At 42.9% G+C, this 24955-nt stretch overlaps 1 protein-coding gene across 5 annotated transcripts in view; it reads right to left on the bottom strand.

Annotated features, from left to right (window-relative positions):
* Window positions 1-24955, bottom strand: part of hycc1 (hyccin PI4KA lipid kinase complex subunit 1) — a 118198-nt gene that overhangs the window by 43262 nt on the left and 49981 nt on the right. For all 5 annotated transcript variants that reach the window (XM_072283089.1, XM_072283088.1, XM_072283087.1 and 2 more), the window contains one exon: window positions 16557-16673. In XM_072283089.1, coding sequence (XP_072139190.1) covers window positions 16557-16673 — 117 coding nt within the window. The remainder of the gene's footprint in view (window positions 1-16556; window positions 16674-24955) is intronic.

The following is a 24955-nucleotide window of genomic DNA, read 5'->3' on the forward strand; positions in this document are numbered from 1 at the left end:
CTCTGAATCACTCAGACTGTTGGGTGGTCTGCAATATAGCCCATTAATATGGGGCTTTCTTATTCCTCAGTTCCACACATAACAGCTTATTAGACGCATTTTCTAGACTATACTGACTAAGCACTGCTGTGACACTTCCCCCAACTAGTAACGCCACCCTTCCTCCTTTAATACTTCTCGCTCTGTCGCATCTAAAAGACTACAGGAGGAAGAAATCAGAGGTCCATGAGCCAGTCCTCATTGGAAGATCAAAGGTGGAGGGGGTTAGCAACTTTACATTCCTAAGTGTTACTATTTCGGAGGACCTGGCCTAGGCCCAGCACTCAAGTGCAACTATGACAAAAGCACAGGGGCACCTCTACTTCCTTAGGAGTTTGCAGAGATTTGGCATGACATCAAAAACTATGACAAACTTCCATAGATGTTTAGCGGAGAGTATATTGACTGGCTGGTATGGAAACACCAATGCCCTTAAATCAGAATCCTGTTTAATATCACCAGCATATGTTGTGAAATTTGTCAACTTTGTGGCAGCAGTACAATGTAATACATGACAAATATAGAAAAAAACTGAATTACAGTAAGTATATCTATATAAATAGTTAAGTTAAAATAAGAATTGCAAAAACAGAAATAAATTTTCAAAAAGTAGTGAGGTAGCATTCATGGGTTCAATGTCCATTTAGAAATCAGATGGCATGGTGGAAGAAGCTGTTCCTGAATCGCTGAGTGAATTCTGTACCTCCCTCCTGATGGTAACAGTGAGAAGGCGGCACCTCCTGGGTGGTGGGGGGTCCTTAATGATGGAGGGCACCTTTCTGTGGCACCACTCCTTGAAGATGTCTTAGACGTCGTAGATGTCTTCGACAGTGCAGACACAGTAGAAGCGTTCACGTGCAAGTCCGTGAGAGAGCTTTAAGAACCCAGTCTCCATAAAAAAGGGGTACTAGCTAAGGGAATGGTCATCGTGGGAGCAGTCTTAGGAGTGGTCTGAGTCAGAATGGTATGACAGGCTCAGCAAGGTTTTGAGCAGAACAGGTGGAGGCAAGACAGGTAGATAAGTTCATTCCTTATTTTTTTTCTTATTTAACTCTTGAGAGAATAGGGAATCGATATACAGAGCCAGTGTTCTGTTCTGGATGTTAGATGTGGGGTTTCCGGGACAGAACCAGTAACGGCCACATCTGCACCAGGTGTATGGAGATGCTGCTCCTTAGAGACCACGCTGAGGAACTGGAGCTGTAGTTTGATGACCTTTGGCTTGTTAGGGAAAGTGAAGAGATGATAGACAGGAGATAGTCACCCAAGGCTACAGGAGACAGATAAATAGGTGACTGTCAGGAGAGGGGAGAAAGAACATTAGACAGTGGAAGAGTACCTGTGTGGCCATCTCCTTCAACAATAACAACTCCATTTTGAGTACGGGGGGGGGGGGGGGGGAGCAGGAGGGACCTACCTGAGGGAAGCAACAGCAGCCATGGCACTGAGTCTGGCCCTGTGGCTCAGAGGGGTAGGGAACAGAAGAGGAGGACAAGCAGTAATTGGGGACTCTATAGTTAGGGGGACAAAAAGGCAATTCTGTGAGCATGAAAAAGAAAAACAGATGGTAGGTGCCAAGGTCTGCGATGTATCTGAAGGCACTTGCAATATTCTGAAAAGGTAGGGTGAGCAGCATGAAGTTGTGGTACATATTGGGACCAATGACATAGGTAGAAAAAGGGGGAAGGTCCTGAAATCAGAACACAGGGAGTTAGGATGGAAGCTGACAAGCAGGAACTCAAGGGTAGTAATTTTGGAATTGCTGCCTGTGCCACATGTCAGTGAGGATAGGAATAGAATGAGGTGGCAGATAAATGTGTGGCTGAAGAATAGCAGGGGGAAGGGATTCAGATTTCTGGATTATTGGGACCTCTTCTAGGACAGGTGCGACCTGTACATAAAGAACAGGTTGCACTTTAATACGAGGGAGACTAATATTCTTGCGAGCAGGTGTACTAGAGCTGTTGGGAGTAGTTCAAACTAAAAAGACAGGGGAATGGGAACCAGTATGATAGAGCTGAAAATGAGCCACCAGGTTTACAAGTAGATGATGGGTGTAATATGAATGTAAGGAAGGACAAGTCAGTGATTGGGTACAAATGCAGACAGAGCAAAGAGTTAAATTGTACCAGAGGCAAAATTTCAAAAGGGCAAAGAATGCAGGACTGAAGGTGCTGTACTTAAATATGCATAGCATTCAGAGTAAGGCGGACAAACTCGTGGCGCAATCAGAGATTGGTTGGTATGACGCTGTGGGCATCGATTCGTGGCTGAAAGATGGCCATAGTTGGGAACTTAGCATCAAAGGATATACTTTGCATCAAAAGGACAGACAGGAAGGATGGGCGGTGGTGTGGCTCTGTTGGTAAGAAATGGAATTACATCTTTAGAAAGAGGTGGCATAGGGTCAGAGAATGTTGAATCTCTGTGAGTGGAGTTAAGAAACTGCAAGGGGGAAAAAAGCTATTATGGGAATCATATATATATTAGATTGGGTGTTGTGTAATAACCCAGATCTTAGGGAGCTTAACATAAAGGAACTGTGAGTGCTGGGCAAACTCAAGGTCTTAAAGTGGATAAGTCAAGTGGACCAGATGGACTACATCCCAGAGTCCTGAGAAAAGTTGCTCAAGAGATAACGGATGCATTGTTCATGATCTTTCAAGAATCACTTGATTCTGGCATGGTCATAGAAACATAGAAAACCTACAGCACAAAACAGGCCTTTCAGCCCACAAAGCTGTGCCGAACATGTCCCTACCTTAGAAATTACCTAGGGTTACCCATAGCCCTCTATTTTTCCAAGTCCCGGAGGACCGGAAAATTGCAAATATCACTCCACCCTTTCAAAAGGGAGGAAGGAAAAGAAAGGAAATTACAGGCCAGTTAGCCTAACTGATTTTAATTGAATTGAATTGACTTTATTACAGTGAAACCCCGTTATAACGCAATCGTTTGGGTCCATAAAATGTCATTATGAAAAAAGTGGGGTTGCGCTAAACCAGGGTTGTTGTTACTGTAGAAATTAAAACAGAAATTAATTTTTAGTAAAGCTCTTTTATACACAAAACAAATAAAAATATTCAAGAATATTAGCAATCATCATTTACAGCTTATTTCTAAAAAAAGTGACCCAGCGTTCCTTGCTTGAACGTAGCATGTCGCTGACTGCGAGCGAAATCTAGAATGCTTCTGAGTTGGAGGTTTTCTTCGTGAAATTTCCAGCCACCAAGTGTTGATTCCGGTATCCCAAGGTCTCATGCAACTTGAGTTTGACTTTTAGTCTTGATCGCGTCAAGTGCGTGAAGCTTATCTTTCACAGAAAAAGATCTTCTTTTTCTCGCCGTTTGATCCATTTTGAGCAAAAAAAGTCCAATGACTCACACAAAATGCTGGCAGGCCAGGCAGCATCTGGGCGAGAGCCTTCATCAGGACTAATGGAAGATAGTAAGAGATTTGAAGGTGGGAGGGGGAGGGGGAGACCCGAAATGATAGGAGAAGACAGGAGGAGGAGAGATGAAGCCAAGAGCTGGGAAGTTGATCGGCAAAGGGGATACAAGGCTGGAGAAGGGGGAATATGGATTGATATGGACATGGATGGACATGGAGTCCAATGACTCATCGTGTTATATCTGAATTCGCGTTAAATCGGGGCGTGTAAAGTCGGGGTTTCACTGTACTTACATCCTTCAAATACATGAGGAGTAAAAGACTTTACATTACGTCTCCGTCTAAATATGCAATATGCAACTTATAGTAATTTTTAAATCAGAATATGTACAACAGGACAGTCAATATAACATAAAAATACAATTGTATCAGCATGAATTAATCAGTCTGATGGCCCGGTGGGAGAAGCTGTCCTAGAGCCTGTTGGTCTTGGCTTTTACGCTGCACTAGTTTCCCAAATGGTAGCAGCTGGAACAGTTTGTGTTTTGGGTGGCTTAGGTCCCCAATATTCCTTCGGTCCCTTTTCACACACCTGTCTTTGTAAATGACCTGAATAGTGGGACGTTCACATCTACAGATGCGCTGGGCTGTCTGCACCACTCTCTGCAGAGTCCTGCGATTGAGGGAAGTACAGTTCCCACACCAGGCACTGATGCAGCCAGTCAGGATGCTCTCATTTGTGCCCCTGTAGAAAGTTCTTAGGATTTGGAGGCCCATACCAAACTTCCTCAACCGTCTGAGAAAAAAAAAAAGGTGCTGTTGTGCTTTTTTTTTTTTTTTTTACCACACAGGTGGTATATAAGACCATAAGATGTAGGAGCAGAATTAGGCCATTTGGCCCATCAAATCTGCTCCGCCATTTAATCATGGTTAATCTTTTTTTTCTCCTCCTCAACACCATTTCCCGGCCTTCTCCCCGTAACCTTTGACGCCATGTCCAATCAAGAACCTATCAATCTCTGCCTTAAATACACCCAACAACCTGACCTCCACAGCTGCCTGTGGCAACAAATTCCACAAATTCACCACGCTCTGGCTGAAGAAATTTCTCCTCATCTCTGTTTTGAATGGATGCCCCACTATCCTGAGGCTGTGCCCTCTTGTCCGAGACTCTCCCACCATGGGAAACATCCTTTCCACATCTACTCTGTCTAGGCCTTTCAACATTCGAAAGGCTTCAATAAGATCCCCCCTGCCCAATCCTTCTAAATTCCAATGAGTACCGACCCAAAGCCATCAAATATTCCTCGTATAATAACTCCTTAATTCCTGAAATCATTCTTGTGAACCTCCTCTGGACCCTCTCCAATCCTAGCACATCTCTTCTAAGATGAGGAGCCAAAAACTGTTCACAATACTCAATGTGAAGCCTCACCAGTGCCTTATGAAGCTTCAGCATAACATCCCATCTCTTGTATTCTAGACCTCTTGAAATGCATGCTGACATTGCACCTGTGTTCCTCACCACCGACTCAATCTGCAAGTTAAACTTTAGGGTGTTCTGCACGACGACTCCCAAGTCCCTTTACATCTCAGATTCCTGTATTTTTTCCCCATTTAGAAAATAGTCCCCACATTTACTTCTACTACCAAAGTGTATGACCATGCACGTTCCAACATCATATTTCATTAGCCATTTTCTTGCCTATTCTCCTAATCTGTCTAAGTCCTTCTGCATCCTACCTGTTTCCTCAACACTACCTGCCCCTCCACTGATTTTCGTGTCGTCTGCAAACCTGGCAACAAAGCCATCTATTCCATCATCTAAATCATTTATATACAGCATAAAAAGAAATGGTCCCAAAACCGACTCTGTGGAACACGATGTCACAGGCAGCCAACCAGAAAAGGATCCTTTTGTTCCCACTTGCTGCCTTCTTCCAATCAGCCAATGCTCTAAGCATGTTACACACATTAAAGTTGCTGGTGAACGCAGCAGGCCAGGCAGCATCTCTAGGAAGTCCTGATGAAGGGTCTCGGCCTGAAACGTCGACTGTACCTCTTCCTAGAGATGCTGTCTGGCCTGCTGTGTTCACCAGCAACTTTGATGTGTGTTGCTTGAATTTCCAGCATCTGCAGAATTTCTGTTGTTTGCGTTTTTAAAATTCACTACTGCGAAGCCTCTTCCGGTGATGCCTACACCGAAGAAGTTTGGATCCTCTCTTCGACGGGAGTTCAGTGAAACCATCTCTCACTGTTCCCCATCTGTAATTTCTTCAGCTCTTCAACTTTTCGACCATATTTTGACTCAGACTCGCTATTACAGCCATATATCCTTTCTTGGAACGTGCCTCCGTCGCCAACTTACTCCAGTTGGCTTTAGGATTCGTTTCCGAGCCTCTCAATTTGGACCTTCTGAGGATCCCAGGTACTCGCATTTTATTGACTCTGCCTCTCGCCGCTTCTCCCGTCAAGCTCTGAAGGCGACTCTCTCCGCCATGAGGTGGTACTTGGTGTCCCTATCCCAGACCCTTCCACACCTTCGGAACACTTTCTTCGCCGTCTGTAATGGTCCTACCCGTTATTTCATCCTCCGTCGGATTCACACATGCAATCGCCGTTTTTTTGACTTTGTCATGTTAGGCAAAGATCGCAAGATCCTACATCTATGGACTCCAGAGCCTGCCGGCCCCGACACTAGCAGGCATGAACTTCAGATTGCGGCCCCTGCCATTGCTCTCACCGGCTCCAACACCTCAGAGCATATTCAAAACCCAGACTCCAGCAACGACCATGGACACCTTCACAGCGATTGCGCAACCACCAACTGCGACTCCAGCCTTGAACTCCAGGCCGGGTCTTTATGTGTTGCTATTGTGACTCCCATCTCCCCTTCCCCCACCAATACTCTGCAATCACGTCTCCTTCAGATCCCATCGTCAGCTCCTGGGTCCTCAGAGGCTCCATCTTCCTCTCACCCCAATCCTCCCCTCTCCATTGACACCCCCAGCCTCCCCCCTCCCCCCTCTGATCCCAGCTCTCATCCGTGCCGGGTCTTTACCATCCCCTCCGACCTTCAACTGTCGGAGGCAGAACGCTCTGTCCTCAGTAAGGGCCTCACCTTTGTCCCCCTTCGCCCACACCTCAGCGAGTTCAGTGTTCACCACGATGCGGAACTCTTCTTCCGCCGTCTCCATCTCCAAGCCTACTTCTTCAGCAAGGACTCTTCCACCCCCACCGATGACCCCTTCTCCCGTCTTCAACCCTCCTCTTCTTCATGGACACCCCGCTCTGGTCTTCTGCCTGCTCTGGATCTCTTTATCGCTAACTGCCGACAGGACATCAACCATCTCGACTTCACCGCACCTTGTCCCCTTTCCAACCTCACTCCTTCGGAACGCTCTGCTCTCCACTCCCTCCGCACTAATCCTAACCTTATTATTAAACCCGCCGATAAGAGGGGTGCTGTTGTAGTCTGGCGTACTGACCTCTACCTTGCCGAGGCACAGCGACAACTCGCAGATACCTCCTCTTATTTACCCCTCGATCGTGACCCCACTAAGGAGCACCATGCCATTGTCTCCCACACCATCACTGACTTTATCCGCTCAGGGGATCTCCCATCCACTGCTACCAACCTTATAGTTCCCACACCTCGCACTTCCCATTTCTACCTCCTACCCAAGTTAGTCCTGACGAAGGGTCTCGGCCTGAAACGTCGACTGTACCTCTTCCTAGAGATGCTGCCTGGCCTGCTGCGTTCACCAGCAACTTTGATGTGTGTTGCTTGAATTTCCAGCATCTACAGAATTCTTGCTGTTTGCACTCTAAGCATGTTAGTAACTTTCCCATAATACCATGGGCTCTTAAATTGGTAAGCAGCCTCATGTGTGGTACCTTGTCAAAGGTCTTAGAAACATAGAAAACCTACAGCACAATATAGGCCCTTTGGCTCACAATACTGTGCTGAACATGTACTTACTTTAGAAATTACCTAGGGGTACCCACAGCCCTCTATTTTTCTAAGTTCCATTTATCTATCCAGGAGCCTCTTAAAAGACCCTATCGTATTCACCTCCACCACTGTCGCCGGCAGCCTATTCTGTGTACTCATCGATCTCTGCATAAAAAATTTACCCCTGACATCTCTTCTGTACCTACTTCCAAGCACCTTAAAACTGTGACCCCTTGTATTAGCCATTTCAGCCCTGGGAAGAAGCCTCTGACTATCCACACGATCAATGCCTCTGATCTTCTTATACACTCTGAAAGACCAAATATACAACATCCACTGCATCCCCTTTATCTAGCCTACTTGTAATCTCCTCAAAGAATTCCAACAGGTTCGTCAGGCAGGATTTTCCCTAAAGGAAACCATGCTAACTTTTCTACCATTCAGGGCCCCAGACAGTCCTTCCAGGTGAGGCGACACTTCACCTGTGAGTCGGGAGGGGTGATATACTGCGTCCGGTGCTCCCGATGTGGCCTTTTATATACTGGCGAGACCCGACGCAGACTGGGAGATCGTTTCGCTGAACACCTACGCTCTGTCCGCCAGAGAAAGCAGGATCTTCCAGTGGCCACACATTTTAATTCCATGTCCCATTCCCATTCTGATATGTCTATCCATGGCCTCCTCTACTGTAAAGATACTCAGGTTGGAGGAACAACACCTTATATTCCATCTGGGTAGCCTCCAACCTGATGGCATGAACATTGACTTCTCAAACTTCCGCTAATGCCCCACCTCCCCCTCGTACCCCATCCGTTATTTATTTATATACACACACATTCTTTTTCTCTCTCTCCTTTTTCTCCCTCTGTCTCCCTCACTATATCTCTTGTTCATCCTCTGGCTTTTCCTCCCCCTCTTCTTTCTCCCTGGGCCTCCTGTCCCATGATCGTCTCATATTCCTTTTGCCAATCAACTGTCCAGCTCTTGGCTCCATCCCTCCCCCTCCTGTCTTCTCCTATCATTTCTGATCTCCCCATCCCCCTCCCACTTTCAAATCTCTTACTAGCTCTTCCTTCAGTTAGTACTGATGAAAGGTCTCGGCCCGAAACGTCGACTGTACCTCTTCCTAGAGACGCTGCCTGGCCTGCTGCGTTCACCAGCAACTTTTATGCATGCTGACTATGTCCTATCTTGTCCTATGTCGCCAAGTACTCCATAACCTCATCCTTAACAATTGGCTCCAACATCTTCCCAGTCACTGAGGTCAGGCTAACTGGTCTATAATTTCCTTTCTGCTGCCTTTCTCCTTTCTTAAAGAGTGTATCTGCAAGGTCCAACTGCTGGTGAGTCAGTATCCTGGCAAAAATTACACCATGAAGACAAAAAAACATTCCAAGCAACTCCATGAAAAGGTTATTGAAAAGCACAGGACAGGACATGGATACAAGAAAATTTCCAAGTCATTGAATATCCTTTGGAGTGTAGTTAAGTCAATCATCAAGAAATGGAAAGAATATAGCACAGCTATAAATCTGTCTAGAAATCTAAGTGACCATTTAAGAAGAGGACTAGTGAGGGAGGACACCAAGAAGCCTATGACAACTCTGGAGGAGTTACAAGCTTCAGTGGCTGAGATGGAAGAGACTGCGCATACAACTGTTGCCCGGTGTTTGAGCAGCTACAACTTTATGGGAGAGTGGCAAAGAGAGAGCCACTTGAAAAACAACTCACATGAAATCTCAGCTAGAGTTTGCCAGAGAGCATGTAGGAGACTGTGAAGTCAGCTGGAAGAACTGACGAAACCAAAATTGAGCCTTTTAGCCATCAGACTAAACACTATGTTTGGCATAGGCCAAACATTGCATGTTATCAAAAATACACCATTCTTACTGTGAAACATGGTGGTGGCTGCATCATACTGTTGTGATGCTTCACTGCAGCAAGCCCTGGAAGGCTTGTGAAGGCAGAGGGTAGAATGAATGCAACAAAATATAGGGAAATCCTGGAGGAAACCCTGAAGCCGTCTACAAGAGAACTGCGACTTGTGAGAAGATTTGTTTTTCAACAAGACAATGATCCCAAGCATAAAGCCAAAGCTACACAGGTATGGCTTAAAAATAATGAAGTTACTGTCCTGGAGTGGCAAAGTCAGAGTCCAGACCTCAATCCAATTGAGAATTTGTGGCTGAACTTGAAAAGTGTTTTTCACTCATGATCTCCATAAAATCTGACAGAGCTTGAGCAGTTTTATAAAGAAGAATGGGGAAAAATTGCAGTGTCCAGATGTGCAAAGCTGATAAAGACCTATCCACACAGATTCAAGTCTGCAATTGCTACCAAAGATGCATCTACTAAATACTGACTTGAAGGGGGTGAAAACTTAGGCAATCAATTATCTTGTGTTTTATATTTGTAATTCATTTAGATCACTTTACAGAAACTTGTTTTCACTTTGCCACAAAAAGAGTCTTTTTCTGTTGATCAGTGTCAAAAAAACAAAATTAAATCCACTGTGATTCAATGTTGTAAAACAATAAAACACAAAACTTCCAAGGAGGGTGAATACTTTTTATAGGCACTGGAACTGCTGCTGGCAATGTAGAGGACAGCTTGGACACCTCAATATGCCATGAATGGTATTCTACATAGACACTTGAGAAAGTTCAAGAGAGGTTTGCGAAATTGATTCCTGGATTCAACAGCTTGTCATATGAAGAGTGTTTGATGGATCTGGGCCTGTATTCACTCAAAATTAGAAGAATGAGGGGTGACCTAGTTGAAACCTATCGAATGGTGAAAGGTCTTGATAGAGTGGAAGTGTAGAGGATGCTTCCGATGCTGGGAGAGTCTAGGACCAGAAGACACAGCCTCAGAATAGAGGGGCATCCTTTTAGAATGGAGATGAGGAAAAATTTCTTTAGTCAGAGAGTGATGAATCTGTGGAATTCTGCCTCCACAGGCAGATGTGGAGGCCAGGTCTTTACGAATACTTAAGGCAGAGGTTGATTGGTTCTTGATTGTTCAAGGCATGAAGGGATATCGGGGAGGGGGGGGGGTGAGGTCAGAGATTGGGGCCGAGGGATCAATCATGATGAAATGGAAGAGCGGATCCCACTTCCGGGTCATCAAGGGAATGGCGGCGTAAGGAAAAGGTCTCTCGACAAAAAAGAAGGTAAACTGCCCCATAATCGACAATTTAGACAAATACTTAATATTGCATAACTATATTAATAAAAGGGGCAAGGATGATGTCTAAGAACAAGATTAAAAAGTCCGCTCCGAAGGCTGATAAACATAAAGAGACGCAGCAAGGCGACGGGCCTAGCTCCCCCACGGCAAGCCAGGACGGAGATAATGAGGGGGAATCGGTGACTCTGTCCTTGATTCTCGGAGAGATTCGCAAGTTCCGACAAGGTAACAGCAAACAGCTGGAAGATATTAAAGGAGAAATAGTAAAAACTAACTCGCGGATAGATGAAGCCGAAGCGAGGATTGTTGGAATTGAAGAGAAGCTACAAAACGCAGAGGAGGTGATAGCAGAAATGCTGAAGCTGCAAGACCAGCTCCAGTGGAAACTAATAGATCAAGAAGGCCGCTCGAGAAGGGAAAATGTGAGGATTTACGGAGTTCCCGAAGGAACTGAAGGTAAACCCGAATTGATGATTCCCTTCGTGGAGAAGCTACTTAGAGAGAACCTTGATATACCGGCCGCAAAAGACCTACAGATAGAAAGAGCTCACCGCGCGTTGGCACCAGAGCCTCCAGCAGGCGCCCAGCCCAGATCGATTCTGGTCAGATTTCTCAGTTACACAACGAAGGAAGAGGTGCTTAAAAAGGCATGGCAAAAGAAAGGTTTCATGTGGAACAACCGTAAAATCAGTTTAGACCACGACTACGCACCGGAGATTCTTGCCAGACGGGAGGAATATACGGAAACACGGAGAGTCCTGAAGGAAAACAACATCAAATTCCAGACCCTGTATCCGGCTCGGCTGAGAGTCTTTTACGATGAAGGGACAAAAACTTACGCTACGGTGGAGGAGGCAACGTTGGACCTGGCGAACCGGGGACTACCTATTAAAGTTATCACCCAACTGGAGTCGCTACTGGAGAGGATTCGGCAGAAGTCGTGGCAGTTAGTGGGGCGAGGACGCTCCACTCGAACCAGAGTGTCAAACTACAAGGAAAAGCTGCAAATATTCAGACGTGAATGTACAGAGAACACAGATTAATTAAGAGAAATGACTGAAAAGAGTAAATCGGACTTAAAGGTAAAATGAAAACTGGTAACTGCAAATAAACTAGGCGGAATAACTTGAATGATAGCAATATGGTCGAGACATAAGTAGGAGAAAATTCTCTATGATTATTCAAACTGCTGAGGGCCCCCTGACATAGGGTGAAGATAGAGGTTATCCCTCTTAACTGAGGCGGGTCGGTGCTCAGGCCTCACTGTGGGAAGTCGGGAAAAATTTTCAAATGTTGCATGTTCAAAAATGTCTAGGGTGTGGTTATATGTCTTGGTTTACTGTTGAGAAGGGATTGCTTACTGTTTGGTTAGAAAAGGAGAGTTTTTTTTTCTACTAGAGAAAAATGCAAACTGAATTGGTAAAAATAATTTCCTATAATGTTAATGGGGTTTTGAATCCAATTAAAAGAAATAAGATTATGTCCAAATTGAAAAAAGAGAGGGCACAAATAGCTTTCCTCCAGGAAACACATATGAGCCAATCTGAACATGGAAAATTAAAAAGAATGGGCTTTAAGCATGTATTTTATTCATCATATAAATTGAGTCACAAAAGAGGGTAGCTACTTTAATATCAAGTACTCTTAATTATGAACATATTTCAGAGACTAGAGACAAAGAAGGACGGTTCGTAAAAATCACACGAAGAATAGAAGGTACAGAAATAACATTGCTGAATGTTTATGCTCCTCCAGGTTGTGAATGGTCATTTTATAGACATATTTTTGACCTAATGGTCAGTTCTCAAGGGGTAGTAATTTGTGGAGGGGATTTTAATATTAGATTAAATCCTATATTAGATTCTTCAAGAATAGTTACTCAGAATAAACCTCTGACTCGGAAAGTGAATTCATTGATGGAGGAGTTGGGAATTATAGATGCCTGGAGGGAATTACACCCTACTAGTAAAGATTATACATATTACTCTTTCCCTCATTCAGCCTATTCAAGGATAGACTATTTCTTTATCTTTAATACAGATAGACTCAGGATAAAAAACTGTAATATTGCAACAATTGATCTGTCGGATCATAGCCCAGTTTCTATGTCTCTAATCCTGGAAAGGAAAATGAGGAAAACACTATGGAAGCTAAACTCACATATACTCAATAACCCGAAAGTAATGGAGAGATTAAGGGGAGAAATCAAAGAATATCTAGACCTTAATGACACGGGAGAAACATCACCAGTGATCTTATGGGATACATTGAAAGCTGTACTGAGAGGGAAAATTATTTCCATTACCACTCACATGAAAAAAATCAATGCACAAAAATTAGCAGACCTTCAAGGAAAATTAAAACAACTTCAAGTTGTAGATAGCAACAAAAGTAATTCAAATCAAAAACAGGAAATTAGGAAATTGCAAAGTGAAATTGACGATATTTATACGTTGGAAACTCAAAGAAATTTTCTTTACCTGAGACAAAAGAATTATGAAGTAGGAGGTAAATCAGCTAGATTATTAGCATATAAATTACGAAAACAACAAGCAGACAATACAATTCATAAAATAAAGAATCCAAGGACAAAGCTTGTGGAGAGTACAATAGGGAAAATTCAAGAGAGTTTTGAAACATATTATTGAGAGCTGTACTCCCAACCCCGGGCCCCCAATGAGCCCTATATAGACAGTGTATTGAATTTTTTAGATCTACCTAAACTTACAGATTTACAAAATGAAAGTTTATTAGAACCAGTAACTGTCAAAGAACTGAACGTGGCCATCTCTAGGTTAAAGGCTGGAAAGTCCCTGGGTTCTGATGGGTTTACCTCAGAGTGGTACAAGTCCCTGAAGACACAGTTAGCCCCATTACCACTTAACACCTTTAATTGGATCTTGCAGAGAGGAGAAACTCCACCTTCCTGGAGAGAAGCGATTATTTCAGTTATTCCTAAAGAGGGTAAAGATAAACTAGAATATGGCAATTAGTGTTCTTAATTTAGATTACAAACTATTTACATCTATATTAGCGCGCAGATTGGAAAAGCTTTTACCTGGCCTAATCCACTTAGACCAGAATGGATTTATTCAACAAAGACAAACACAGGACAACATAAGGAGAACTCTGCACATATTAGAACAGGTTAATAAGAACGAGACAGAGACAATGATAGTAGGATTGGACGCTGAGAAAGCTTTTGATTCGGTTAGTTGGGCATTCCTACACAGAGTGTTAGGAAGATTCGGCTTTCAAGAAAAGTTTATTAAAGTAATTCAGACTCTATATGACAGCCCTACAGCCCGAATTAAGGTAAATGGGGACCTCTCTGACTCCTTCATCTTAGAGAGAGGCACTAGACAGGGATGCCCAATTTCTCCTCTCCTTTTTGCGCTATGTATTGAACCGCTTGCCCAACTAATAAGACAGAGCGAAATCGTAAAAGGTATCAAGGTGGCAGGGATTGAACAGAAAGTGGCGTTATTCGCAGATGATGTTTTGGTCTATCTGAGTGAACCAGAAAAATCATTTATAGGATTGTTTACATTGTTGGATGACTTTGGGAAAATATCAGATTATAAAATAAATGTAAAGAAAACGCAGGTTATGTCCCTAAATTATACACCATCCAAAAAATTGCAGGATACATATGATCTTAAGTGGGAAGCTAAATCATTAAAATATCTAGGAATAACCCTGCCGAAGGATCTTTCAACACTGTCACAGGTAAATTATGGGCCATTAATCTCAGAGATAAAAGCAGATATGCATAGATGGAATCTTATCCCCTTTTTAAGTTTAAATTCAAGGATAAATACTATAAAAATGAATATTCTTCCTTGGTTATTGTATCTTTTCCGTACTTTACCGGTGGAGGTGGATGATAATCAATTCAGGGAATGGGACAAATGGATTTCCCGCTTCATTTGGCAAGGAAAGAAACCTAGAATTCGATATAACACCTTACAGTTAGGGAAGGAAGGAGGAGGTATGGTTCTTCCTTGCCTGAGAAATTATTTTTATGCCTCACAGATAACCCCTCTGTTATACTGGTGTAATAGGGAATATAAGGCTAGATGGAAGGAAATAGAATTTGGATTAGTTGACAGTTTTCTTCTTCAGGCCTCAATAGCTGACAAAGGATTGATGGCCCAGTTGGAAAAATTTAAAAACGCTTGGATAAATCTTACATTAAAAGTATGGCAGAAGGTGGTTAATTCATGTGGAATTAATAACATGTAAAACTCTTTATATGGTGTGCATATGATACCGAATTCCCTTCCCAACAGAGGAGATAAAAGATTTGAGCTATGGATAAAGAAAGGTCTTACAACCTACCTCTCATTTATAGATAAAAGAGTATTACAAAGTTTCCAAATCCTGCAGGACAAACGTGGCCTAGAACATAATGACTTTTTTAGGTACCTTCAAGTACGAAACTATGTTAACCAGAGTTGTAGATATACAGACCTATCAACAGTAGAATTAGAATTTTTCAAGATTCTGAATTCGGCTTGCAGTTCAATACCTAGTAAATCAGTTTCTCGATTATATAATGCACACTCCCATACTAAAAATGTAAATACACTGTATATTAAAGAGAAGTGGGAGAAAGAAGCGGGGTTGGTACTTTCAGAGGAGGCTTGGGGGAAAATCTGCAGCTTTCAATGGTCCTTGACTAATTCTTTGACTTGGAGAGAACATTGTTGGAAAAACATTATAAGATACTTCAAGACCCCATATCAGGAAAAATATAAAGATACAAATGTGATGTGTTGGAGAAGGTGCGGCTCCAAGGAGGCAAATCATTTTCATATTTTTTGGGATTGCCCTAAATTAAGTCTATTTTGGGAAGGTATTCATAGAACATTAGTTAAGGTACTTAGGTCCCAGATACCTCTGAACTTTGAGACGCTCTATTTGGGGCATGTATTGTTTCTTGAACAGAAGGAAGATATAAAGTTGCTGCAGGCCCTCTTAGCGGCAAGTAAGAAATCAATCACTAGAAAATGGCTAAATCCAATACCACCTACATTAGAAGATTGGTACGAAATTATTTTGGAAATATTTAAAATGGAAAAGTTGACTTACTCCCTGAGAACTCAAAAAGAAAAATTTTATCAAATCTGGAATAAATGGATTGAATATATAACCCCAATGCGAGCAGACTTTAGATGACTCTCCTAATGATTTATACTGCTCTTCTCATCAACACAGTAATATTGCTAACGTAAGCACCCCTAGTCTAAATGTTTGTTTTTTTTGTTTTCTTTTGGAAAATAGAGAATTAACACAAGTAAAGGGAAAGATTTGGGAAGGGGATAAAAAAATGAAAAAATTAAGTAAATAAGTACATAGGGATTGGATAATTATGTCTGTGGGCAGGAGAAAGCATGAACAAATTAGGATATAAACACCTACAATGGTTGATACATAGGCTTATATACAACATTTTGGACCAGTGGAAATGGTCCAGAAGGGTTATATGGAAACTATTATTACCATTTTTCTTAACAACTAATTCCATTACTTAGCCTAATAGGTTAGATTTACCACAGTACATAATTATCTATTTAAATGTTTATTTTCCTTTTATATCATCTCAATGTGTACTTAAGAATGTATAAATAATTGTAGTTTTATACATATAAAAAAATGGAAAAGGTTATATGTGTGAAAAAAGTACATGATATTTGTGAATTCCTTATCCAAATAAAAAATAAAATTAAAAAAAAATGGAAGAGCAGACTCGATGGGCCAAATGGCCTAATTCTGCTCCTGTGTCTTATAGTCTTATGACTATTAACTACATCGCCCCTTTATGTTGGCCTCAATGTTGGCTTATTATCAATTATTAATTTATAATAATTATCAATTATTATTGATAATAATAATCAATATATTATTACATTGATAATAATGTACAATTATCAACAATGTGTACTTTGTTAATAAAATTTACTTTAAACTTGATACTTACATAGCATAATAAACAGCTGTTAACATATGTACCATAAACTCTGGGGAGACCGGTATTCTGCTGCTGACATTTTCGTATTTCTTCTGCAACTTCCGTGGATATCCACTAACGCACACTCTATAAGAAACAGCAAGCATAACTTTAGATGTTGTTGAGAAAGTCAATAAATTCAGGATTTCAACCTTTCCAGGTCCCTTATATCCACATTCCACCCACCTCTCACCGAACAAATAACTGCTTAGACAAATGAATAAGGCAAGTCAGCTATAGAACACGTGCCAGCAGGGACGTCTGAAAACTAAAACAAAACGTTTGGAGACTAGTTAATGAAACATCATGATTCTTGTGTTGTAAGTACTTAACAATATCTGTAATATTGGGGGCAGCGAATGGAAATAACTCAGTCAAAGACCTGCACTGGTAATGTTTAAGACCATCTTGAGGAGTAAAATACTTAGCAATTTCAAATTCATGATACAAAAAAAAAACAAGAGATGACATCTTACTGAACATATCTGTTCAGTCTGCTAGATGAGGTGACCATTTTGCTGAACCGACAAGGTGACCATTTTACTGAACATATCTGTTCAATGCATATTGCCCTCAGATTCATTACCTTTCACTATTTCTATCACACTCACACCTCGCTTGCTCTTCCACATTAGTCCAATAACTATTGTTTAAGAGTGCTAGACGAATTGACCATTTCATTGAACATCTGTTCATTCTGCATAATGTTTGACAAGGTGGCCATTTTACTGAACATCTGTTCAGTGTGCAAGTGATGACCATTTTACAGTGCTAGACGAGATAACCATTTTACTGAAGATATCTGTTCAGTCTGCAAAAGATGACCATTTTACAGTAACAGCTTAGGTCATCTTTTTTACTGAACATATCTGTTCCATGTGTAGTGTGGCCTCACCTTCATTACCTGCCACTATACTTCCCTCTCACTCACACCTTGCTTGCCTTTCCACACTGTTGCTCATGAAGACCCTGGAGAGACTTGTTCTGGAGCTGCTCCGGCCTATGGTCAGACCACACTTAGATCCCCTCCAGTTCGCCTACCAGCCCCGACTAGGAGTTGAGGATGTCATTGTCTACCTGCTGAACCATGTCTATGCCCACCTGGACAAGCCAGCAAGCACTGTGAGGGTCATGTTTTTTGACTTCTCCAGTGCATTCAACACCATCCGCCCTGCTCTGCTGGGGGAGAAGCTGACAGCGATGCAGGTGGATGCTTCCCTGGTATCATGGATTCTTGATTACCTGACTGGCAGACCACAGTACGTGTGCTTGCAACACTGTGTGTCCGACAGAGTGATCAGCAGCACTGGGGCTCCACAGGGGACTGTCTTGTCTCCCTTTCTCTTCACCATTTACACCTCGGACTTCAACTACTGCACAGAGTCTTGTCATCTTCAGAAGTTTTCGGATGACTCTGCCATAGTTGGATGCATCAGCAAGGGAGATGAGGCTGAGTACAGGGCTACGGCAGGAAACTTTGTCACATGGTGTGAGCAGAATTATCTGCAGCTTAATGTGAAAAAGACTAAGGAGCTGGTGGTAGACCCGAGGACAGCTAAGGTACCAGTGACCCCTGTTTCCATCCAGGGGGTCAGTGTGGACATGGTGGAGGATTACAAATACCTGGGGATACGAATTGACAATAAACTGGACTGGTCAAAGAACACTGAGGCTGTCTACAAGAAGGGTCAGAGCCATCTCTATTTCCTGAGGAGACTGAGGTCCTTTTACATCTGCCGGACGATGCTGAGGATGTTCTACGAGTCTGTGGTGGCCAGTGCTATTACGTTTGCTGTTGTGTGCTGGGGCAGCAGGCTGAGGGTAGCAGGCACCAACAGAATCAACAAACTCATTCGTAAGGCCAGTGATTTTGTGGGGATGGAACTGGACTCTCTCACGGTGGTGTCTGAAAAGAGGATGCTGTCTAAGTTGCATGCCATCTTGGTCAATGTCTCACATCCACTACATAATGTACTGGGTGGGCACAGGAGTACATTCAGCCAGAGATTTATTCCTCCGAGATGCAGCATAGAGCGTCATAGAAAGTCATTCCTGTCTGTGGCCATCAAACTTTACAACTCCTCCCTTGGAGGGACAGAGACCCTGAGCCAATAGGCTGGTCCTGGACTTATTTCATAATTTACTGGCATAAATTACATATTACTATTTAACAATTTATTACTATTTTTCTATTACTATTTATTATTTCCATGACTATTACTATTTACTAATAGTAGTATTACTATTACTATTTCTATTACTGTTTATTATTTATGGTGCAACTGTAACGAAAACCAATTTCCCCCGGGATCAATAAAGTATGACTATGACTAAGTATCATTGGAAGAATCTCCATAAGACCAGAAGATATCGGAGCAGAATTAGGCCATTTGACCCATTGCATCTGCTCCGCCATTTTATCATGGCTCATCCAATTTTCTTCTCTACCCCAATCTCCTGCCTTCTCCCTGTATACCTTCATGCCCTGACCAAACAAAAATCTATCAACCTCTACCTTAAATATACATAAAGAGTCAGCCTCCACAGAAGCGTGTGGCAAAGAATTCCACAGATTCACCATTCTCTGGCTGAAGAAATTCCTCATCTCTGTTCTAAAGGGACACCCTTCTATCCTGAGGCAGTGTCCTCTGGTCCTAGACTCTCCTACCATAAGAAACATCCTCTCCACATTCACTCTATCAAGACCTTTCACCATTTGATAGGTTTCAATGAGGTCACCCATCATTCTTCTGAATTCTAGTAAATTCAGGCCCAGAGCCATCAAACGCTGTTCATGACAAGCCATTCAATCCTGGAGGTTCACTGAAATGATTCCTTTGAACCCTTTCTATTTCAGCACATCCTTTCTAAGCTAAGGGGCCAAACCTGCTCACAATACTGCAACCTCAACTTCCAACTAGGCACATAACAGCTTTCCAAACACAAAGAATCCAAGAACGTAAGATAATCGCATTTTCTCCACCATCCTGTGGTATTTTCAAATGATAATATGGTCACTTTGGCAGCCCAACCAGCGGTGAGAGCAGCGCACAGCGAGGACCTTTCTTGCAGGACAGCGGTGCTCATTTAAAGGAAAAGCTTCACGGGCATTCGGTTTCATTGGCTTTGGCTCAAAGGAACCTTCGGCTCAGAAGATGTGTTGGCTCTGGATAAGTTATCTAGGTAAGTTTCTGTTAAGTTTCCCTTTTGTCTTACTGTGTCAGGAGGACTTAGTGAATCTTAAATGGCCTTTGTGCGTTCTTCATGCCACATGATGGAGTCCTGAGAGAGTCCTTCCCTGGGAACTACTTCGGTGTGAACTGCATCCAGCTGCAGCTCCTTGAAGAACGTGATTGGCTATCGATGTTATGTTGTGTCTTGACCTAGAGAAGATTTATTGTTCGATTTCTGATTCTAAACATGATTTTCTAATGTTATGGGGACCCTTTCTGAATTATTTTCACAATCTCTGAACTGTTATTAAAGTATGGATCTGAGCCATTATTATTATAATATCATATGGTAAGGTATCCTTCCTTTTTCTTCTTTTTTTTTAAACCAACCGGCTCATTTTGGTAGTAGGGGTAGTTTTTCTTAATAAAATACAATCATTTTATTTTATTTCACTTCATAATTCAAATCTTTTTTTCTGCATGATTGATTTGGAATATGGGATACTGTGATCATATTGCTGTGATTTAAATGTAATGTAATTCATATTATTTACTTGTATCCTTATGAATTTAGTATTTGTATTCATGCAATTTATATAATATCAAAAAAATATTGAAAAAGAAAAAGAATGTGATAGGGATCTAGAGCAGCAGCTGGATGACCTTTGGCTCGTACAGGAGAGTGAGGAGATCACTGATTGGAGTTACGAGGAAGTGGTCACTCCTAAGATGCAGGGGGCTGGTAGCTGGGTGACTGTCAGGAGAAGGAGTGGGAAGGTAAATAGGCAGTGGACACAGAACACCCCTGTGGCAATTCCCCTCAATAATAAGCGTACCCTTTTGGATACTGTTGTGGGGGATGACCTCCCAGGGGAATGCCATGGAGACTGGGTTACTGGCATTCAGCATGGGTCCATGGTGCAGAAGAGAAAGAGGGAGAAGGCAGCAGCAGTAGTGATAGGGACCCAACAGTCAGTGGAACAGACAGCAGGTCCTCTGGATGTGAACGAGACACCCAGATGGTTTGTTGCCTCCCAGGTGTCAGGGTCAGGGACATCTCGGATTGTGTCCACAGCATTTGAATGGGAGGGAAAGCAGCTAGATGTCTTGGTACATATTGGTACCAATGGTATAGGAAGGAAAAGCAAAGAGGTTGTGAAAAGAGAATTTAGAGAGCTCGGCAGAAAGCTGATAAGCAGGACCTCCATTGTAATAATTTATGGATTGCTACTGTGCCACATGCCAGTGAGGGTAGAAACAGGATGATCTGGCAGATAAATGCATGGCTGAGAAGCTGGTGCAGGAGGCAGAATTTCAGTTTCAGCTGCCAAACACTCATCATATGATAACCCCTTCATTTCCGAAATCATCCTCATGAACCTCCTCTGGACTCTTTCCAATAAAGTTTCAGCGTTATCTTTTTGTTTAATATTCGATTCCCCTTGAAATAAATCCAAAATTGCCATTTTCCTTTTTTACCACAGACTCAACCTTCTTGAAATCTTGCATGAGGATTCCCAAGTTCCTTTGCACCTCTGATGTTTGAATTTTCTCCCCATTTAGATAACAGTCTGCACTGTTATTCCTTTTACCAAAATGCATTATGCATATGCAAAAATGCGTATTTCCCAACACTGTATTCCACCTGCCACATTTTTGCCCATTCTTCCAATTTGTCTAAGTTCTGCTGCAATCACATTGATTCCTCAGCACTATCTACCCCTCCACCTATCTTCGTATCATCTGCAAACTCCACCACAAAAACAGCAATTCCAGTATCTAAATCATTGACAAACAATGTGAAAAGTAACAGTCCCAATACTGACCCCCAAGGAACACCACTAGTCACTGGTAGACAACCAGAAAAGGCCCCCTTTATTCCCACTCGCTGCCCCCTACCTGTCAGCCATTCCTCTATCCATGCCAGTAGCTTTCCTGTAACACCATAAATTTTTTCTTGTTAAGCAGCCTCATGTGAAGCACCTTATCAAATGCCTTCTGAATATCTAAGGAAATGACATTCTCTGCCTCTCCTTTGTCCATCCCACTTGTGACTTTTTCCAAAGGATTCCAACAGATCTGTCAGGCAAGATTTCCCTTTACAGAAACCATGTGGACTTTGACTTATTTAATCATTAGTCTCCAAGTACTCCGAAACCTCATCCTTAAGAATGGACTCCAACACTTTCACAACGACTAGGGTTAGGCTAACCACTCTTTTGTTTTCCTCCCTTCTTAAAGAGTGGAGTGCCATTTGCAATTTTCCAGTCCTTCGGGACCATGCCAGAATCAAATGATTCTTGAAAGATCACAACCAAAGCAATTGTTATCTCTTCAGCAACCTCTTTCAGGACTCTGGAATCTAGTCCATCTGAACCAGGTGATTTATCCACCTTAAGGCCTTTCAATTTGCCTGGCAGTTTTCCTTTGTAATAGCAATGGCACTCACTCCTGCTCCCTGACACTCACGGACCTTTGGCATACAAGTGGCATCTACAGTAAAGACTAAAGCTAAGTACTTAAGTTCATCTGCCATTTCTTTATCCTCCATCATCACCTTCCCAGCATCATTTTGCAGAGGTCTAATATCAACTCTCACCTCCCTTTAACTAAAAAAAACTTTTAGTATCCTGCTTTATATTATTGGTCAGTTTGCCCTCATATTTCATCTTTTCCCTTCTTATAGCTATTTTAGTTGTCCTTTGTTGGAATTTAAAAGCTTCCCAATCATTGGAGACTCAATAGTCAGGGGAGCAGACAGGAGATTTTGTGGACGTGAGAAGGACACTCGCATGGTTTGTTGTCTCCCTGGTGCCAGGGTCTCTGACCGGGTGCACGACATCCTGGGACGAGATAGGAAAACAACCAGGAGTCATGATAAATGTTGGCACCAACGACATGGGCAGGAAGAGGGATGAGGTCCTGAAGTGAGAGTTTCGGGAACTAGGCAGAAGGCTGAAGAACAGGACCTCAAGGGTGGCATTCTCAGGATTGCTGCCAGTGCTGCGTGATAGTGATGGTAAGAATTAGAGGAGATGGCAGTTGAATGCATGGCTGAGAAGTTGGTACAGGGGGCAGGGTTTTAGATTTTTGGATCACTGGGATCTCTTCTGGGGAAGGTGGGACCTGTACAGATTGGATGGGTTGCACCTGAATTCGAGGGGGAGCAATATCCTTGCAGGTAGGTTTGCTAGCATGGTTCGGGAGGGTTTAAACTAATTTGCAAGGGGGATGGGATCTGGAGCGATAGAGCAGTGAAAGAAGTGCATGGAGTAAAGCCAGCTCTAACATATAGAGAGGCTTTGAGGAAAGAGAAGCAGAATAAAGGGTGTAAAGGTAAGAAGGCAGAAGGGCTGAAATGTGTGTACCTCAATGCAAGAAGCATCAGGAACAAAGGTGATGAACTGCCAGCTTGGATACATACATGGAATTATGATGTAGTGGCCATTACAGAGACTTGGCTGGCACCAGGGTAGGAATGGATTCTCAATATTCCTAGATTTCAGTGCTTTAAAAGGGATAAAGAGCAGGGGAAGGGGAGGAGGAGTGGCATTACTGGTCAGGGATACTATTATGCTACAGAAAGGGTGGGTAATGTAGCAGGATCCTCTTTTGAGTCAGTATGGGTGGAAGTCAGGAATGGGAAGGGAGCAGTTACTCTATTGGGGGTATTCTATAGGCCCCCTGGTAGCAGCAGAGACACCGAGGAGCAGATTGGGAGGCAGATTTTGGAAAGGTGCAAAAATAACAGGGTTGTTATCATGGGTGACTTTAACTTCCCTAATATTGATTGGCACCTGATTAGTTCCAAGGGTTTGGACAGGGCAGAGTTTGTTAAGTGTGTCCAGGACGGATTCCTGTCATAGTATGTTGACGGGCCGACTAGAGGGAATGCCATACTATATCTAGTATTAGGTAACGAACCAGGTCAGGTCACAGATCTTTCAGCATCTGGGGGACCACCACTCCCTGGCCTTCAGCATTTTCATGGAAAAGGATAGAATCAGAGAAGACAGGAAAATGTTTAATTGGGGAAGGGCAAATTATGAGGCTATAAGGTTAGAACTTGCGGGTGTGAATCAGGATGATGTTTTTGCAGGGAAATGTACTATGGACATGTGGACGATGTTTAGAGATCTCTTGCAGGATGTTAGGGATAAATTTGTCCCAGTGAGGAAGATAAAGAACGGTAGGGTGAAGGAACCATGGGTGACAAGTGAGGTGGAAAATCTAGTCAGGTGGAAGAGGTTTAGGAAGCAAGGATCAGATGGGTCTATTGAGGAATATAGGGTAGCAAGAAAGGAGCATAAGAAGGGGCTGAGAAGAGAAGCAAGAACGGCGCCTTGGCGAGTAGGGTAAAGGAAAACCCCAAGGCATTCTTCAATTATGTGTAGAACAAAAGGATGACAGGAGTGAAGGTAGGACCAATTACAGATAAAGGTGGGAAGATGTGCCTGGAAGTGAGTGAGGTCCTCAATGAATACTTCTCTTCAGTATTCACCAATGAGAGGGAACTTGATGACAGTGAGGACAATATGAGTGAGGCTGATGTTCTGGAGCATGTTGATATTAAGGGAGAGGAGGTGTTGGAGTTATTAAAATACATTAGGATGGATAAGTCCCCGCGGTCCGACAAAATACTCCCCAGGCTGCTCCACAAGGCGAGGGAAGAGATTGCTGAGCCTCTGGCTAGGGTCTTTATGTCCTCGTTGTCTACGGGAATGGTACCGGAGGATTGGAAGGAGGCGAATGTTGTCCCCTTGTTCAAAAAAGGTAGTAGGGATAGTCCGGGTAATTATAGACCAGTGAGCCTTACGTCTGTGGTGGGAAAGCCGCTGGAAAAGATTCTTAGAGATAGGATCTATGGGCATTTAGAGAATCATGGTCTGATCAGGGACAGTCAGCATGGCTTTGTGAAGGGCAGATCATGATCTCACAAGCCTGATAGAGTTCTCTGAGGAGGTGACCAGGCACATAGATGAGGGTAGTGCAGTGGATGTGATCTATATGGATTTTAGTAAGGCATTTGACAAGGTTCCACACAGTAGGCTTATTCAGAAAGTCAGAGGGCATGGGATCCAGGGAAGTTTGGCCAGGTGGATTCTGAATTGGCTTCCCTGCAGAGGGTCGTGGTAGAGGTCATTTGGATTGGAGGGTTGTGACTAGTGGTGTCCCACAAGGATCGGTTCTGGGACC

The sequence above is a fragment of the Mobula birostris genome, chromosome 19, assembly GCF_030028105.1.
Source record: "Mobula birostris isolate sMobBir1 chromosome 19, sMobBir1.hap1, whole genome shotgun sequence".
Taxonomy (NCBI): Eukaryota; Metazoa; Chordata; class Chondrichthyes; order Myliobatiformes; family Myliobatidae; genus Mobula; species Mobula birostris.